This window comes from Triturus cristatus, chromosome 4_1 (genome assembly GCF_964204655.1).
Source record: "Triturus cristatus chromosome 4_1, aTriCri1.1, whole genome shotgun sequence".
In the NCBI taxonomy this organism is placed as follows: Eukaryota; Metazoa; Chordata; class Amphibia; order Caudata; family Salamandridae; genus Triturus; species Triturus cristatus.
In genome coordinates, this window is record NC_140585.1 from 340,763,062 (window position 1) to 340,783,351 (window position 20,290).

Sequence of the window (20,290 nt, forward strand, 5' to 3'; positions counted from 1 at the left end):
ATCAGTGATCAATTTGTTGGGATCTTCATGTCTTTAGATGATTATTGCAGATTGGATGATAACAGAGTGATTCATGGTACTGGAGATGACTTTGCTTTGTGATGTGGCATTGATACTGGTTGTGATGTCTATTACGGGTGTGGTAATTAATACTTTGAGGTTTGCAGCCAGCAAAGCTGCAGAGGGTGAAGCCACCTTAGAAAGAGAAATCCCATCTGCAGCCATGCAAGTATTTGTGTACAGTAATGAGTTGTGCTTGTGATGCATTAGGATGAATATGAACCAGGTTACATTGTTCTGTATTGTTAACTTCGGAACCACTACAATTCAAAAGATTACACAAAAGGGACCATCCTTTCTCATGTCTTTCTCTATATGGTTTAGTCAGCACAATGTTGTTGATGTGACTGAAGGACGCTTTGAGCACAAGAAGTATGACTAGCCTTACAGACATATGTTCCCTGCCTTTTAGTACACTAAACCGCCAGTGGAAGGCTACCCATTGAGTTGGGATGATTCTATACATCTAAATTTGCTCACAAGTGTACATGCATGCCATCTGAATAACTCTTCCTTTCTCTCAGTCAGCCAAAGTACTGACACGTAACATAACAATTTCATCGCACAACACTGCTATAGCTATACTGAAGTATACCAAAAATGAGGCACCTTGTAAAGTAGAACTATGCATTCCATCATACCCAAAAAATCATCTATACATATGAGAACAAAAGAATATGGGTGCTAACATGTTCATTACCTTGGCCTTCAGACCCTGGGCTCTTATGTTCCCACTGGTGTTTCCTTACAAGGGGTTGGGAAGGCCTGGGCTGCATGACTACCCCACAGACCATCACATGCTTCACCAAGAAATCACCATTGCCTTCAATCCCATGGTTTATCCCGGTTCATATCATTCTGAGGTATAATCATCGCTAATGATATGTCAGTTGAGCCTCTGGGCTTCCTTCTGCCATTCTGTGAAGGACTGTGCAAATAATCCATCTGACTCCCTGCTGCAGTATTCTAGTTATGACTGTAATTATTCAGTCAAGTATATCCTATAGTTGTTCACCTAATGTTCAAAATTGCAATCAATAGCTCAGTCCTTTTAATATGCCCACTCCAAAGTCTGAAAGCAGGTGGCAAAACAGCAGCCTCCATATTACCTACAATTCATATACATCCTGGTTGAAATAATAATGTGAAGTCCTAGTGGAATTACATTATTGTTTCTGCAGAAGTTATTGTTTTCAACAGTGGTCCCCAGAAAGTGAAATGGAAACCAAAGGAATGAATATAGACTCAATCGTAGCTATATTTAGTGGACTTGTCCAGCCAGACAGAGGTCTGATATTTACTTGTAGGTTTAGGATATAGTCATACAAAACAATACATAAAATGGGACACAATCCTGTGTCCTACTTAGCCAGTAGAGTACATAAACAAGGGAGAAAATGAACAACAGGGGGCTCAGGCAACGGTTTGTTACACAAGAACGATATACAGTGTTACAAGAACAAATCACTACAAAACACCTTTACAGTGAAATTAACAAAAGTTTTTTTGCGTATAAGGTGTATTAGGGTGTCGACGGCGTTTTGATCCATTTGAAGAATGAGCGGATCATCATCAGAACTTAAATAACATGCCTGTTAGATAGAGTCTAATTAGCCGCAATTCCAGAATGAATAGCAGGATTCTTCCGGGTGTGATTCCCTGGAATGACACCCGGAAGAATCCTACTATTCAGCAACTTCCCTGCAACATACTGGCGACTGAGCCGTTAGAGTATGCGAAGGCGACTCCCCCCGAAACCGAGTTTGAATTCATCATATCTGGAGCCGCCGTTATAACAGCCCTCGTCTCCCCGCCCAAGTTCCCCCATTCTGGAATTGCGGCTAATGAAGCTCTATCTAACAGGCATGTTACTTAAGTCCTGATGATGATCCGCTCATTCTTTAAACGGATCAAAACGCCGTCGACACCCTAATACACCTTATACGCAAACAACCTTTTGTTCATTCCGCTGTAAAGGTGTTTTGTAGTGATTTGTTCTTGTAACACTGTATATCCTCCTTGTGTAACAAACTGGCAAAGCTTTGCCTGAGCCCCCTATTGTTTGTTTTCTCCCTTGTTTATGTACTCTACTGGCTAAGTAGGACACAGGATTGTGTCCCATTTTATGTATTGTTTTGTATGACTATATCCTAAACCTACAAGTAAATATCAGACCTCTGTCCGGCTGGACAAGTCCACTAAATATAGCTTCGATTGAGTCTATATTCATTCCTTTGGTTTCCATTTAACTTTCTGGGGACCACTGTTGTTGAAAACAATTGTCTCACAACGTCCCTGGTCGACTTCTCTTGGGTTCCCTTGTTGTTGCAGAATCCGCAGAAGTTATGGCACAGCACCTGTGGTCTAAATATGGTTCATGTGTTTGCGAGATGTTTTTAAAAGGGTACACGCAATAACAAGTGTATCTGGTATTATGAGAGGTGGGTTGGTAAACTGTAAATTGCTTTTTGCTTAGATGTGACATATTTCCCCTTTAGCCTCATTCTATAGTTTTCAGGCTTCAAGTACACATAGTCAATGTAGTACGTGTCTCAATGTGGTATTTAGGAATACATGCAAGACTTTTAAGTTTCATCCAGGACTGAGCTATCAGATGATGTTGATTATTTGGACTGAAGTAATAATAGTGAGTAAAAGTCCCAGATGATATGTATTTTCCATAGAGGAGCATGAGGTGATAACATCTTCAAGGCTGGACTACCCACATTTTCTCAGACATCTTCATTATTTCGTCCAGATAAATTTCCAGATCATGCTGTTAAAGTATGGATAACTAAAGCAACGATGAAGGCATATGAACCTGCACACATGGCATACCAGCATTTATACCACTTCTTTCAGGTGCTCTGGTAATTAAAGCAAACACAAAGAGATGATGAACAGAGTGCTGAAACTTTTCAAACACTCACCCCCAGTCACAGATCTGGGTTGAATACATCAGCATTCTTTAGCTCACTTTGCCACCCCAGTTCAGACAAAGCTATATGCAAATCAGTCTTGACCCTGTGCCTCATGGGAACAGTCCAGCCCGAACTGCCAAGCCATGTCTTCCCTGGACCTTTGGCTTTGCTCTGGTAATTAAGCCTCATTGCTACTTGCAGGTCTCGCCACCGATTTTGTCTCTTGTCTAGGTGATTAAATTCATGTAGGTAATTATGCTGATCCTATATTGCCGAGAATCATTACTGTTAGAGGTATTAGTATTGCAGGAAAAATGGATGCCCATTCCATTCCTGGAGTAAAGCATCCTGCGACATGCCACCTAACTGCAAGCAAAGCGCAATGTCTTCCTTTGAGCACTAACAACCACTGGTTAGCACTCAGCATGGATGTGACAATAATTGATAATGATCAGGTCGCAGCTCATCCATCTATTTCTAGTATTGTATTTGTTAGCACAATGCTCACTCTTTTAGCCATTCAAAGGCCTAGGATTTTGTGTGTACTCAATCAAGGTCCTGTGTAGAGATGAAACCCTAATTATTTGTTGGAGTACATCACTTTTCAGTGCAGGTTCCACTACAGAGGAATTTACTTTCCAGCTAATAGTTCTAAAGTGAGTGTATGTAAGTAGTTATGTAGTAATGCCTTTAGGGGTATTTACAGAGTGTAAACCTAGCTCCAAAGCCAAAGTGCACTCTACAGAGGTGGGGTGGCTAAATTGGACAATGGTAGGAGATAATATATCCAGCTAGGGGACAGAAGTGATGGTCTCTCCTAAAGTAGTCGAGCATCTGGCTCAGTATGGAGGTACACAAAAGAGAGATGGGTAAAATGATTTTCAGATAGCCTGATTGGAACAACTCAAACGCACTTACCAGTGAAAAACAACCAGAGCGAATGTCCCTCTGAAACCTTCACATATGAAAAACATAAGAATTAGGAAGAAGAACACTGCCCACAACACCACATAGCTCTTCTGACACACCTTCATACAACATAACTTGTTTTCAACTGAAGAGATAGGAGACAGGTTTGCAGATCTTCAGGAACTGAAGGAGGAAGGAACCAATGTTTCTCTATATCACACCTTGAAACTTTCAGACAAACTTTCATTCGTTTTAGCACACATTAATACAATATATTAAATGATAGAATGCTTTTACAATTAAATACACCTTGCGTGTTTTAATTCATTTTTGAAATTCAGGATAAAATGTTCTATATATAGTAAGGAGCAGTACTTACTGTTGGTGTAGACATACCTATCCTAGTTATTGAATGTATGTTATGCTTTATGAGTCCCAACAAACACATATAATTGCATTTTCTTATACAAACACAAGTGCTTTCCTTTAGGATCAGTACCCAGTCAGTGCCTTTTGTTTCTTAGTATTCTCTTCTTCTTCTAAGTTAAGCGTTTTCCATATAAACCTTTTGCATTAGCTACAAAGAGTACCCTGTTTACTTACCCAAAAGTGACAGACCACGAAAAACAATACCCTCATAATGTTCCCCTTTCTGAGTGCATTTGTGGAAGCAGGAATTCAATCTGCATTGTATAGTTTTCACAGCCAAAAATATAGTTATGGGTTACTGGTTGGGTCCATTGTGAAAGTAGGTGAATTTTCAAAAGAGTGTGGTTTGTGTGTTTTAGTATACCCTTTTCACGTATGTGCCCACCTCAGAAACACATGCACATATCCTCTGTCAAAGACAGGCTGCTTCCATACGTATAATGAGGGTATAGGGCAGAGGGTTTCTCCATGGGGGAAACTCAGTGTGCTGTTTGTCAAATTTGTATATGCAGTATTTTCCAACTGGTGGGATTTCTGCATGTGTACATTTCAAGCTGGTGTGTACCCTTGGAAATCAGAGTAACATAATTTGTTTGCGACTCCCATGTGATCCAAACATAGGAGCAATTATTAAAATGCAAATTTCCAACTTTTAAATCCAGTGCTGGCTGTTGATTCCCACTACCTGGGGATCAACAATACATTTTGAGTTAGCATCCGATAATTCATGGACGTGCACCCTAACAGTAATACATTTGGCAGAACGATAATTCATTGCATTTCTAGAATTTACTACCAGATGGTTGGAATCTATCTGCAGGTAACCACATAGTGTTAAATACAAAGCTGACTTTAACAAGCATTAAAAATGCAATAGGTCTTGTCTTTTATTAAGTTAAAGCCATTTGCTTTGCTATACAATACCATTAGCAAAGCAAATGGCTTTAACTTAACCAAAGGCGAGACTTATTGCATTTTCAATACTTGTTTTTTAACTGTCTGCTTCCAAATGGGGCCACTTCTATTTTGGTGCCCGAGCATATTTTTTGCCCCAGCCCAACCATGTGCCTAGGGGGGTCGGGCTTGGTAAAATACAGTAGCCATATGTTGGCGAATTCTATTATGATATATTACGGTAAAAGAGGAAAGAAAGCTTCTCTAAGATAAACGTAGACTTTTTTTCTCAGGAATTTGGCGAAACAATAGACTATTAAGTTCAAAGGATGGCAGTTGAATTAATTAGCATTGGCATCACCGTCGCCATGTTTACGTGCGAGACGCGCCAGTATCTACAAGCGCGAGCACATTGTCTGGGGGCGGGTATCACAAGGCGCCTGACACAAAACATGGCTCGAATTGGTTGGTACATGCAGGGTGAGTTCCAGGCGCGTTTTCAACGGCGGCTGTTTACCTCATGGCAAATGTATTTACTAAGTCTGCGAAAGCGGTTCACTGAACATGTATTTACACAGATTGTGGCCCTATGGTATTCACTTTTGTTTTTGAAATGCATGCTTACCTCGGGAAAGGACCTTATACGTCGGCGCCCTATCGACCTACCATTCGAACGACAGACTCAACAAGCATGCATTGGCCGCTTTAGCAGCGATCGCCCGGGAGTGGTGCGTGCGTGTGTGTTCCAAGATAGCCACAGAGTTTAGAGGCAGAGATCATGAGGGAAACAAAATTAAACAAGCAGGAAGTGGGATAAGGGAGGGGGGTAGGCACGTTGCGCGCACTAAGGCGGAGAGAGGCACGCTGGCTGGCAAATTGTGTGCACTTTCGTGCCCGCTTTGATGTTCCCAGTGGCCGCACGGCTCACTGAGAACATCAAAGCGGCCGCGAAAGTGATCACGCAGGCTGACAAATGGTGCGCGCGCCCGGCGCACATGCACTGTAGCTGGAGGCCTGAAAAAAGTCACTAGTTTGCACTTCCAAAACCAGCTTACTAAAACTCTCGCCAGAGCTGTGCTAAAGCCCTGGCTCAGGCGAGACCTAAAAACGACTTTCTTTATACTGTCTAAAACGTTAAGAATGCAGCAGTGGTGAAAACCAAACTGCACCAGCCCACCCTAAACGTGTATTCATATTCAAAGGAGAATATTAGGTAGGTGCTAATTACAGAAAGCACTCCTGCTGCAGCAAAGTGCAAGGCATGGTAAATTATAATGTAATTGCTAGGTCAAATGTATCATATTGAACTGGAGCACACCACCAAAAACAAATTAAATCGAAATGCTACATGGCTGTGACTCTCATCGGATATTGTACCAGAAAAAAATGACTTGTTCAGCTGTTTGGCTTTCTGTGATGAAATATCTCAATTACTTTATACATTGAAAAAATTCAACAGAGTAGTCCTTTTCTGTATCATGGGAATATAATAAAATTTGAAACAATTTCCAGCTATCATACTCTTGACTTATTCCATCAAAGTTTTCTGTTTAATTTGTTTTTAGTGGTGTGCTCCAGTTTAATTTTATACTGTGTAAAGTGTATTTGTAACAAATTACAATCTGTTTATTTAAATATTTATAAATGGAGTATATAATCCAGATGTATTTTACAGATTTGCAAACAGAAGGAAATCTGATCAAATCTTGCCAGTTCTAAGAGACCTTCAGTGGCAGCAAATTGAAACCAGAATCGTATTAAACATATACTGTTTGTTTAATATATCAATTCATCATACATATGCCGCCTTCTAGTCAATCTTCTCATCATCTCAGAGAACATGGAACCTTTTCTTAATCTAAAATTCAAGTCCTCACCAGCACAAAATGAGTCTTTCACCAGTGCAACACAACTGCATCTGCCACAGATTGCCAAACTCACCCATCCCTGTTTTCTTTCAGAATACATTTAACTCCTAGCTCCACATTCACCTTGTTTGTTCAAGTTGCCTATATTGTGTCCATTATGCTGTATTTTCTTGTACAAAAAATCAGGTTCTGGGAGAATGGATCACTTGTCCTGTGGTATCAGGGTCTTAGATTTTAGGAAACTGTATAAGAAAACCCTCATATGAGTACACAGGTCGGGGGCGGTGTATCTTGATTCTCCGCCTTCGTGTACTGTCACAGCATCTTCATTGGGCTTCTTTTGTTAGTATGCTGTCCTCCACCTGGAGGTAGACCAACTGATATTACAGTAGCGTCCAGGTATCAAAAAAGAGAGGGATGTGCAAAGTGCTCATAGGTGGTGAAGTTAAAATTCCCTACTAAACTCAAAAAGCTACAAAACATTTTTATTGAGAATACGAGTGAAGTGGGAAATTAAAACAAAAATGATGTTATGATAGACAGGGTTACTAGTCTATTGCATCAGTGAATAAGGTCTGTGAATAAGGTCAACATGTTTCAGCCTTCTCGTTCATTCTTAAGGCTTTCGTCAGGACCGAAATGTGAAAGGGGCCCGTTCTGCCGCCTTTTATCGAATGATCAGTTGATCATATCTATGTTAATTCCTTTGAAGAGTTATTGTCTCTTTCTCAATGTCTCGTTATTGCTTCCTCAGGACATCAGAGATCAAGGAACCTGTTCCGGTTCTTCATTGCACGTAACTTGTGCTGACTCTGATCGCGGTATTTTCTTGTAGCCAGTTGTTTTGGGAGGCACGCTAACAATCAGACGGTTGTATGAGCACTGCATAACAAGCTTAAATAATATTGCATGCGTAACACCAAAAGACGGTATTGCAAGTCTTATTAAAAAACACTCTGTTTATCTTGTTCGAAATGCTAGATAACTTCTTGGTGGCTTGTAAAATACTTTCTACATATGGTAACAGGTGCATTATAACTTATATTTCATGGCTTGGATAGGCACAAAACATGCACATTAACAAGATGACAACATAATTTCTAGATTGTACAGTGAAGTTTAAAAAAATAATCTTCTTACCTGAATCAGAGAGGCCGCTGCGGGGATTTGTCGGTTGAAATGTTTCTGACGCTGCTTTTGTTGTACTTTAAGAGCAAAGCCAGACCCCAGAATTCCCTAGAACATAAGTACATATTTTACTAACACTTCGACAATCTCACATATTTCATGCAGTTAAAGGGTTATAGTGACTGAAAGCCCTGAAGGATGTGTCTTCCAATAATCAGGTGTTCTAGAATGATACTATTAGATAGTTTCCTGGCAGGCCACAAACCTAGATAATTATCATGAAGACTCTCTTGATTCGCTGCACCAGCACGCGACGATCAAGTTAGACCCCCCTAGGCTTAAATTGGAGCAAGACCTAGGCAGACTATTTTCGGACAAAGAGTGGGGACAGGTACTCGCCAGCCCAGTTAAGATCCCCAGGAATGCGAGGTTCAGGCAGTTCCAATATTACATCATGCAGAGAGCTTACTACACGCCAGCCAAAATTAACAGATACTTTCATCGCACTGACACCGCGTTTCCTAGATGCTCTGTTGTAAACGCAGACTTGATACACATGCTTTGGAGTTGCGCCAGTCTTAGCACCTATTGTAGAGCTGCTGCAGTAGCGCAGCAGGCCTGCACGGAGAGAGAACTACCCTTTGAATGGCCGGTATACTTGTTGCATCGATTCCGCAGAACGCGCAACACCAAGGTTCCATCCAGATTCTTGGACTTGGGTATAATAGCTGCCAAACGGCTAATTACAAAGCGATGGAAAGCTACTGACCCTCCGCACTTCCAGGCTTAGAGACACTCCACACTTGCATGGGCTAGGACAGAGGGCATCGCAATTCACCACAATGAAACAACAGGCCGTAGGAAATTACCAATAGCTACACACTGGGAGGCGTTTCTTATGGCACTGCAACAACACGCTGACCTGCCAGTTCAACCAGCATTGACGTCCAACCCGGATGGACAATGCCGTGCACGCGACTAGTATCTCTGAGGCGCCCAAGCACCAATCCTACAGCTAAGACAGGCGCTGGCGCATTCAAGGGGGGAATATGGCTACAGTAATGGGCATAGACAAAATAGACGACATTCCCCCACACACGCGCAGGCAGGGGGTGTTAATAATACAGTTTACCATGGTTTTCTACATCACTCCAGCAATTCAAGGTTACTGCCTATACATGGCGGGTTGTAGGCTTTCTCACAAGATCAGACTCTGAATAATAATTACCTTCCTGGTGCAATTCAATTGGTACTGTCATACATACATGTTCAACGAATAATCACTTGTAAAGATTCTGTAGTTAAAAGAACTGCTGTAAGTGACCTAAAGGCATACGCTGCTAACCATGTGATACTGTTTATTAATGTTACTGCTGTACTAAAATCAAAATTCAATAAAAAAAGATTTATTAAAAAAAAATGAAGACTCTCTTGATCTGCTCACTTGGAGGATCACTCTACTGGGACTTTAGTGGATAGCCAAACCAGGGAAGTGAGTTTTCCCATGTGGAAGGGTATTACCAGACAAGAGTACCTTTATCTCTGTACAATAAGGACTCAAGCTAGAGCTTACTGACAAAGCCGCTTTGCATAGCCAATAGGTCTCGCTTTTGGGACCTTATAAGTATTTAGTTATGCTACTGTTGCATGGCTAAACACTTATAAGGTCCCAAAGGCGAGACCTATTGGCTATGCCAATGCTTGTTAAAATACCACCCAAGGCACTTAGGAGTCAGGTTCAAACAAGATATCCACCACTCTGCTGCTGCAACTTCCTTCAAATTCTGTGTGGCAACTGGCACTTTTGTTGCCCTAGACAGAGTCATTAAAGTAATGAAGTTTTGAACCCATCTAAAAGATTTGTCCAAATTGCACTTTTTCATTATGCCACACTAAATTCCACATGCATTTTCCACTTAGCTGTGATCTTCACTGGTCTTCCCTGTCTGCTTGAATTCTTACCAATTAATTTCTATTCAAGGCAGGTAGAGAGCAGAGATATTTGCGGGTTGGATTTACTTTTCAGGGGATTTACCTTTCAATTTCCTTATCACGAAAAGTGTACACAGTCTTCAAGTTTACAAAAAAATATACTTGATGTTAAACATGTTTAATGTGCCATTAATTATTTAAGTAGCACAGTTTCCCATCCAATGAGATTCATTCAGTGTTTCATTCTTCAGTTGTCAATAAAATGAGAGCCAATAAGTTCAGTAAAAATAGCATTTTTAAAATAATTGCCAAGATATCTATTTAGGGGTTAACACGTGCTTTACAAATATACCATTCTGTTATACAATGATATCTGGTTCACACATCCTTGACATATGGTGCAACAATTAAGAGACAAGGCAACACTGGAGCACAATATACAGTTATCCTTCACCATAATGTCAATGCAGAAACAAGACTCTGGTAATGATGTCAGTCACTATGTCACAACCATTCTACTTCCACTGTGTACTTGGATTATCATTGGATGTTACTGACGTATAAACCAGACCAGGTAAACTGTGTCTACTTATCATGCTACACGCAGTTATCAAATTATGGTTCATGTCTTATTTGACAGATATTTCTTTATAAAGTTTTTACAGCACCATGACTTCACCCATCGGTATACAACAACAAGATATCTTTTTCTTAGGTCAGCATATTTAAACATTTTCTTTCTTCACATTCCCTTGCTTTTGACAAACATCTGTCTGATATTTACTGCATTGTCTTTTGTGTTGAATGAAACTTCATGAAAGAATTCTGTTTTATCTGTTTGAAAGTTTTAAACATTACAGAAGAAATGTTTACATTAAGCAAACTTGGAAAGGCATATTTCTGGATGTTGAAACTGATGATGAAAATGGATACAGACCTAATGAAATAAGTCAAAGACATTCCTTGGCAACTAATGAAGACTTTGAAGATCAAACAGACACAATCTATCTTTTCATCTCAGATCAGTTTTCAACAGAGTCTCCATAAGCAAGGTATGTATTTGGACTATACGGTGCTGAAGATTGCCTATTTTAATAATCTAGAAAGTTTAAGAGTATAATATTTATAGATCTTGAACTACTGTGTATGGAAGCAGAAAAGGTGGCATAAATAGCGTCTGACGCAAACAATCTCCTAAGCATTGTTTACAAGATTATCCCCCCCCCCCCCCCTTGGCTTTAATAATATTAAATCTACACCCAACGGAGCAATAATTTTGGTAACTATATTTAAGGCACAACATATTTATCATACCATAATTTTGCTATCAATATTCACAGCCCTGTCAGAATTCTGCTTCTTCTTCAATATGGTGCATTGTTCCTTAAAAAATGCTTCTTGGAACCTTTCAGAGTAGGCAATGTCGGAACCTCTAATGTGCAGAGTAAAAGAGGTTCCAATCATAGCTTGTAAACTGATGATTAAACCACCAAAATACATCAATTGCAGGAATAGAGATCTATGAACTCTGTCTGTGTTCGCTCTAGGATCATGCACCTCCTCAACAACAGAAGTAATGCACTTTAATGTATATAACTATTCTTTTATAGCAAATGCCTTTTCATTTAGCACTGCCTTTCCCATTCTGATAGAAATGGCACATCTGTCAATATGTTAGCTCTAAGAGTGGGTAAATAAAGAAATCAGACAGGCAAGGTACAAGAATGTTGATTTGACATTCTCCAACAATTAAATGCTGCAAGCTACTACAAAGTCACTCCAAATCATTGTACCAGGAGAGACAGCCAGGTGCAGTTCTCTCCTCGAGGCGAGAGTGATTCATCTCCGCAGCTGAACTTGGAGGCCCAGCATATTCAATTATCATCTCCACACTGGGTAACTAACAGACGGATTGGAGTCATGTTTTTGTGAGGCTTAATTAGAAACCAGCCCCTTTACCACGGAAATTCATGACAACAACTTATCGCCCTTCTGAGCTTATGAAGGCTTTCTATCCTAAACCATCCTGACTGCCAGTACCCTCCCCACTATAGGGGCCCTGCTGGGCCCTATGTGAGTACCCTCTTTCCTTTTTCACCTCCACACGGCGCACACCACGGTATCTGACAGTCATCCCCAGGTGCCCCTTCATTGCTAGATCCTGGTGAGCCCCTACATTGTCAAGTGGGTCGAAATGTCTTTGACTAAGTGAAGCAAATCATTTGTCAGCTACTATTATTGTATTAGTAGTCCGCAAGTACTCATTATGTATTGATTTAATGGTCGCTTCTGTACATTTTTGATGAAACCTTGTTCTTATGTCACAATGAGTCACAACCTTGAGATATAGGTTTCACAATCACTTGAGACACCATGCACTGGATTTAAAACAATGTGTTTACATTATATAAAGCAACGTATTTTCATACCAAATTTGTGCTATATGCCTTTTCTCTTTCCGACATCTCCTTGTCTTCAATTATTGTGATTGTGCTAACATCAGTTAGTCAGTCGTAATTGCTTTATTTCGATAACAAGTATCATAAAAGCATCGAACAAGCCTTTTACAAATAAACTATGTACAGATAAAAGATGCCATAATAAAGTCATATCAAATACATAATATTTGATCAATCGAAACCTAATAACCCAGCATTTCATCATAATAAAGTGATCATTTCGATAAAAACATGAGTTGAAAGAATTTGTGATTTAAAAAAGTAAAGCCTGATGTACATTATATGAGTGGCAGAGCATAGATACTAATTCAAGCAATATTTAGTAGTTCATCTTATGCTATAGTATGTTCTCTAAGAGGCTTGTAAAGTGAAGTTAAATCGCCCTTCGTAAAGCTTTATGCCTGACTATCCAGGCGCAGCTCAAGAATTTGGCCACTCCGCAAACAAAGAGGGTTCTCGCATCAGATTTTAAGATGCGTAATGCAGTGCGATGGTCGAGAATGCTCAATTGTTTGCAGATTGGTGTTAACCATCTGGACCTTGCCTTTCGTACGCCGGACAAGCAAACATTAAGTGGGCGATGCTCTCCTTTGGCGCCCTACAGCAAGGACAAGCTTCAGTTGTCTATTTTGTGATTGTGCTAATATGTATTAAGTATCTTTGACTGTTTGTCCACAGGAAATGTTGTTTTCTGTTAAACTTCAAGAAAAAAGGCTGCAACTTTTATCAGCCCCATTAAGATTCATGGATGAGGGAGCAGATTGTGTTTCATTGTCTAAGTAATCCAACAATGAAGTATTACTCATGCGAAAGGATCCTCCCATGATACCCTGTAATGCCTTAGGAAAGTATCTTCTCAATTACTGCATTGGATTTAGATTTCTGTCAGAATAAAAAGGATCTATTGTAAAATGTATTAATGAGAGAAGGTTCCACCTCCTATAGACTATTGAAAGTACTAAATGATGAATGCAATCTAAACTGAATGTGTAGCAAATGCACAAGGTTGTGTTACATTAAGATACAAAGTCATGAAATGATTAGCTTCCTGACGCTTTTATACCTCAAATAATGTCAGAATTTATGCATTCTACTGTAGAGCAGTATTGAATTTAGCCATTTCTTAGCTTCATTTCTACTAAAGTGAGTTCCTGATATTAATAATGTGTGCAACTCTGCACTGGCATAATTTCCCTAAACAATTGTTCACCCTTAGATCATACTAAAGTGAAAATGGGCAGTGTTTGAGATCGATGAACGTGTATAGAACATGGATGGAATAAAAATCCTGCAATTTTTTAATATCATATCTTCCAAGTCTAACAGAAGCAAACGTGCAGCAGACTTTATAGTTTCAGAGGAAAGCACAGGGATTAAAAATGTAAATCCTGGCAGGCCCACTATGATGCCCTTGCCGTTAGTAACTGTGATGCTTGCCGAAGGTACCTTGTGCATTTCTATGGGACAAGATGGTGTTGCAATGTGTCTGGATCTGCTCCTCTGATTCCTGAAGCATAACATTTGAAATTGAAACCTCCACATAATGGTAAATCACCTAGATTGTTTCTCACCAAAATCATCCCAGCGAAGCTTCACTGAATCTTCCCCCGCCATTCACAAAAGCCAGACATATATCTCCAGGTGAATCTTTGGTTCCCACGTCACTGCTACGGTTGGACTGCAGGTGGCATTTGTGGGAATTGCCCAAGATTCAAGTACAAGTCTCTTGTTTTTTAGGTAATGCCAGTCATTATCTGAAATGTATTTGGTAGAGGAAGGCCTATAAACACCACAAGCTAATCTCAACTTGAGAAATAACTAAGTCTATACAGGAAATAAGCAATACATGGGTTTTCAAAATGCACCATTGAATGGAAAGAAGCCTTCAGCAAGGTTCAGGGTTTGTGTGTTGTAAATGTAATACAAGCTATTCATCTGCAAAGAAAATGGGAACCTAGAAATCCTGATTCCTTGTGGCTGGAGTCATTGCAGAGGGAATATAAGGCAACCGGAAAGAAACTGTCAAAAGAGCTTCCAGAGTCTGAAGGAGGGAATATGTTCAGCAAGATTACTACAGTCCCTGGATATCAGTTTTGGGATTTTCATTCAGATACATGTGGTTGAAACCGGAATAGAGCCTTTCCTCTCCTTGTCGAATAAGGAAAGCAACAGCTTTCTTCAGCAGTAGGCCTGTAGGCCTGTGGCCATGGAAAGGTAGTGGTAAACCATTGAGAGAGAGAGTACTTGATAGTCATCTGTGCTCTAAAGAGGTTCAAACCTTATGTCTTTTGCAGAACGTTCACTGAACTTGGCTAACGGATACCTTACTTTCTTAAGTGAACCCTACACGAATAAACATTTTCTATATCGGGGACTCAATTATGTAATCGTTTAACAAAAATCCTCAGTTTCCCTAAGAGTCACGCTGAAGCTTTGATTTTCGAAGGCCTGCATGGACTCACACCCCGTTATCATGGAGAAAAAATGCTTCCAATCTCTATTTAGCCTAGGTGGGAGAATAATCTTTGGTACACAAGTATTACTGAATAAAAGCTAGTTTCCAAAAGTGGGAAGGATCTATCCGAATAAGGTACTCACTCACATCTTGATGTTGTCTTTCACAGTTGGATAGTTATGTCCATACCTATGTTGCAGAAAATGTTAACAAAACAACTATTCTAGTGACCCACACAGCTTTGTGTCCCCACCAAATACTGTGTTTCAGTTTAAGTGCTAAAAGTTATCATAACTAAATATGTATTTGCCTTGATTATACAAACGGTACTGTTTTAGCAGACAACATGCAGCCAATATATAGGTTTCACTCCTATAAATTCTTTACTGTGAAACATAAGGAAGGTTCCAGCTAACTTTTACAACTTTTTTTGCATCTTAGCTCAACTCTCTTTAGCGCCGCCTGCCATCACCCTTTACCCAGTCACATCATCAAAGCTTACAGAAGGATCAAGCTAGGTGCTGCTCTGATGTCCATCTGCACGTACACAAATAAATAAATGAGTGCTTATTTAAGATAGCATATAAAGAGTTTCTTCACATGCAAACAAACTGTAAGTGTATTTAAGGTAAAAGAAGGAGAAGGGCATTTTAAAATGACATGGAGCCACATCTATGCAAAGCTTTAGGGATTTTCAAACAAGAGTTAACAGCAAAATATGACTTTCTAACTTGTTCGAAAAATTGGCAGATCCACTCTGAAGCTGCACACACCCCAAAAGTTGGAATACATTATGTGTTATGTATGTCAGACTAAGCGAAGCAAATGGTATCTCCAGGGAACGCTTAGGGCTGCTTCATGTGGATCACACCTGCCCTGCATGATGAGGCTCACCTAAGGATCCTATGCTGGTGACGTCATGCTGGCTGAAACCTTGATAACCTAAGCTGATAAACCAAGGAAACCAGTTATGGGGCCAGAAACTGAACCCTAGGACACATCGCTCACCCGCTCAGGCTCTAGTTCCTTATAATTACTAAATAAAAGAGAGCTAAAGAGAAAAAAATACAAATAGAGAAGCATCACTCGCGTACAACTAGAATAAGGTCTGAACTACAGAGATAAATGCGATAATAAATCAAATTACAAACTAACAGAAAAGAGTGACGCTCAATGCACTATGCTAAAAAGGAGAATCTCATTTAACTATGACACATTACCATGGAAATCAGATCAAAGGGAAACAAGACGTCCAATTTAGTTCTGGAACTCTCTGGTAACCAAAATCCCTAGTTAATTTATTTAAAGAGTGATTTATTTATTGGTATTTGCATTTATTTATTTTGGAGTTTTCGAGGGGCCAGAAGAATGAAGCCGTTTTGCCTTTTCATGTGGCACAAATTATGCCAAGAATTTAAAGGAGAGCATGGTTAAGAATGTAACACAGTGAAAATATTTGAGAGATTTATATTAAATGTATTTCATGACATTAGTTCCATTATACGTTAACATCTAGTTCATAAAACCACCTAAGGAAGAGGTACTGATCCCTGTCCCGCAAAGATGTACAGGGTAAATGTGCATTCATGCCTCATGTGAGAGAGTTAAAACACTTCTTAAAAGCCCTAATCCCACTGAACCACCACTAGACGCATGGGGGAGCAGGGTTGGCCACCATGCTGTGCGGTCACACTCACACATAGAACAGTCCTCTCCCCGGCCCTGGGAATCACGCTTAATCATGGCTTCCGGACAGACATCTGCCCATAGGGGTGCTACAGTACAGGCTAGGCACCCCCGCCCCCACCCTCTACAGACGGTTGACCTACCAGCTCCGCCAGGTGGAGCAGAGAAGATTGGGGCTGCAGAGTGAGGCCTAAAATGGAGGCGAGCTAAGCTCGGGAGTTATGAGGCCTGCACCGCATTGCTGGGCCTAAGGAGAAGACCCGGCCTGTTCGGGAGATCAGCCTTGGCTGCTGCAATAGAGACCCAGCCAGATGGCCGACTGAGATATGGACCCACAAACACCTCCACATCCCACCTGAGGGGGGGGGCGAACTGGGGAAGCGGCGAGCCTTGCGGTGAGTTGTGCCGGCGACCACTTGGGGTAGGTCACCAGCTGCAACCGGCAGGACCCCAAGGAGAGAGGCCCGTCGTGTCAGGGGGCTGAGCACTCACATTGCCCAGCCCCCTGACACGACGGATGGGGGGGAGCTCGGAGTGGCATCCCCTGCTCCTTCCGGAAAAGACATGGGCTTTTGAGTGCTGGGAGCGCTCATGGTTGGGAGAGGGGAGACTCCAGAACTCGAACCACCTCTCACCTTCTGACTGGGCCAGGACAGAGTCATTCGCCTCACGCCTGTGGCCCCACCTGGGAGTTGTGCAGCCCCTGTGATTTGGTGGCATATTTCCTGCTCGCTCTCAGAGGCCTTGGCATAAACATGGGGAGGTTCCAGTGCCATAAAGAAGTGTAAATGAGTCTTGCTTCTCTCGAGGTGATGCCTCTACTTTGCCAGAGGATAAGCTAGACACCATTCTCGCTGCCATAGGCTCCACACAGGTGCTGCACTGCAGGGATCAGGATCAGGATTTTATACTCTGGCAGGCACGTTCATAGTGGACAATATGCCTGTCTCCATGATCTATGATTTCTCTGATTTCACAGCAGCAGTGCAGAGACAGCAGACACCTTTTTTGGCTGCAAAACAGAGGATGAGAGAGCTGGGAATTAGCTATGTTCTGCTGTTCCCGGCTAAGCTTTGTGTCCAAGTGTATGGAAAAGCTACCTTTTTCACTACACCGGAGGAGGCATGGCAGCTCTTGACACCCTCCTGGACCCCCCAGTGGCTGGGATTCGATGACGCAAAGGCCCTAGCCGACCGCGGCAAGGTGAGGGATGCCCTACGCAGCAGCAGGCCCAGGAGGGCAGGAGAGACTCTGTGGCGGCTACACTGTTACAGGGTGAGGACGGAGTCGGAGATTACCAGAGCTCGTATGATGAGGCCCACATGACCACAGACAGTGGCACTGGATCAGAGACAAGTCAAAAGTCTCCTTTGACTTTGTGTATTTCCTAATGTTCATAAGCATCAGTATACCAGTACAGGGCTCCTCCATCAGCCCCACTTTGTGTATTTCCTAATGTTCATAAGCATCAGTATACCAGTACAGGGCTCCTCCATCAGCCCCATCCTTTTTAATGTGTACCTCATCCCGCTAATCAAACTGATCCTATCCTTTGGGGTCAAAACAATAAATTACGCGGATGACACACAGCTCATCCTCTCGTGGGAAGGTGAAGATGCCATTCCTTTTTCCACCTTCCACGACTGCCTAAGAGAGACGGCTGGATGGCTACACAGAAACTCCCTCCAGTTCAACTCCGCTAAAACGGAGGTCCTGTTTTGCTCAGGCACTAAGATACCCCGTCAGTTTCCGAATGAATTTTGGCCCCCGGAGTTTAGAGACAAACCTCTGCCAGTTCCTTCGGTGCGCAACCTGGGAGCCATGCTGAACAACAAATTAAGTATGGAAACCCAGGTGATGAAAACTGTGGGGATCTGCACAGCCCTGCTTCGATCACTGCGGAAAATCATGCCTCTTCTCCCGGCACAAGCCAGGGCGTCGATAGTCAGGTGCACGATACTCAGTCGCCTTGACTATTGCAACGCCCTGCTCCTGGAGTCTCCAGTCACGATGATGGACCGACTACAGCGAATTCAGTCTGCCGCCGCCAAGCTGGCTCTTGGCTGGACGAGGAGGGCCTCGGCCACAGCGGCTCTGGCTGAGCTACACTGGCTACCCTTAAAACAACGAGTGGCCTTCAAGTCCCTCTGCATTGTCTTTAAGGCTCTGCATGGACTTGGACCCAAACCTCTGCAAGCCCTGTTTCTGTGGTACACTCCTGCCAGAGACCTACGTTCATCCTCTGCCTGTCTGGTAAAGGTGCCCAGATTCAACAGAACCAGAACAGGGGGCAGATCCTTCAGTGTTGCAGCGGCCAAGCTGTGGAACAGCCTGCCCACTGACATACGTCAGATATCACAGCTTCTTCCATTCAGGAGACGTATCAAGACCTGGCTCTTCCCCAAATAAATTGTCCGTCTGACTGTTCTCCCGGTTATCCGTTAACAGAGTAATTTCCAGCGCCAGGAAGCCTGCAAGGTGTCAGTCGCGCTTTACAAATTCTCAAAATAAATAAATAGGTAGAATCCCGTCCGTACAGCCATTATGTTATCGCCATAAGAATATAAAGGGGCGGAATATCTCACATGACGGTCTGACACTATGTGCTACCTACCCCCCCACCTGGGTTGTCACATGGACCTGGTGATGAGCCGGCCTCTTCTACTACACTGAGTTAGTGGTAATTGAACAGTTTGGACAACGCGTCACAATGTGATCGTTCGGGTGGGTACATTTGGGGATTGTTAACGTGGTTCTTGATGATTTTTTCTGGTTTGTCATGCTGCTTCCATCACCTGCTGGGGACATTGCTGAGAGTGAACCATGGGTTGCTGAATGGGGAACCAATGGGGGACCAAGACACAGCCCAAAGAATTAGATTTGTGGGGGGGATACGTGATGGCAAGCACATTCTCTAATATTCGGTTTCTCACCTGGAATATGCTGGGCCTTAATTCCCAAAGTAAGATATATAAAATCCAGGTCTACATCAAACACCATAAGGTGCAAGTGGCTATGCTGCAGGAAGCACACCCCACCACAGAAGAGGTGTTGGCACCCCAAAAGAGGTGGCATGTAGGGTTTACCACACATATTACTCAGCTTTTTCCCGAGGAGTTTTTATCTGGATCCTACCAAGGGTAACCTTCCTTCCGCAAATTGAGAAATTAGATCCAGAGGGGCGTTACATTGTTCTCAGGGAAGGGAGCTTGAGGGAAGGGATGTGGCGCTGGTAAACCAAATTTGCCTTCCTGAGAGCGATGGCATCCCTCACTACACTCGTAAGTTAACCGTAGGTAGTGGGGGGACTTTAATTGCATAGCAAACCCTTTCATTGATAGATCCAACCTTCCCTTACCTACCTCGCCAACACATGTAGTAACCGAGGCCTTCCAAGATGGAGTGGGACCTGACAGATGTCTGGAGAACAAATAACCCCCAGCAGAGAGACTTATCCGTGTAACTGGATGGGTTTCTGTGTAGGGGATCCTTGTGTAGTGGGATGGAGAATTCCAAATATCTGACTGAAACTTTCTCAGATCACAATCC

The 20,290-nt window shown here is 42.1% G+C and overlaps 1 protein-coding gene across 1 annotated transcript in view; it reads right to left on the bottom strand.

The window, feature by feature from the left end:
* The window catches only part of LOC146854917 (potassium voltage-gated channel subfamily KQT member 1-like), an 879,265-nt gene that overhangs the window by 77,308 nt on the left and 781,667 nt on the right, over positions 1-20,290 (bottom strand). The window contains exon 8 of the mRNA XM_085650545.1: positions 8,222-8,317. Within this exon, the coding sequence (XP_085506671.1) occupies positions 8,222-8,317 (96 nt within the window). The remainder of the gene's footprint in view (positions 1-8,221; positions 8,318-20,290) is intronic.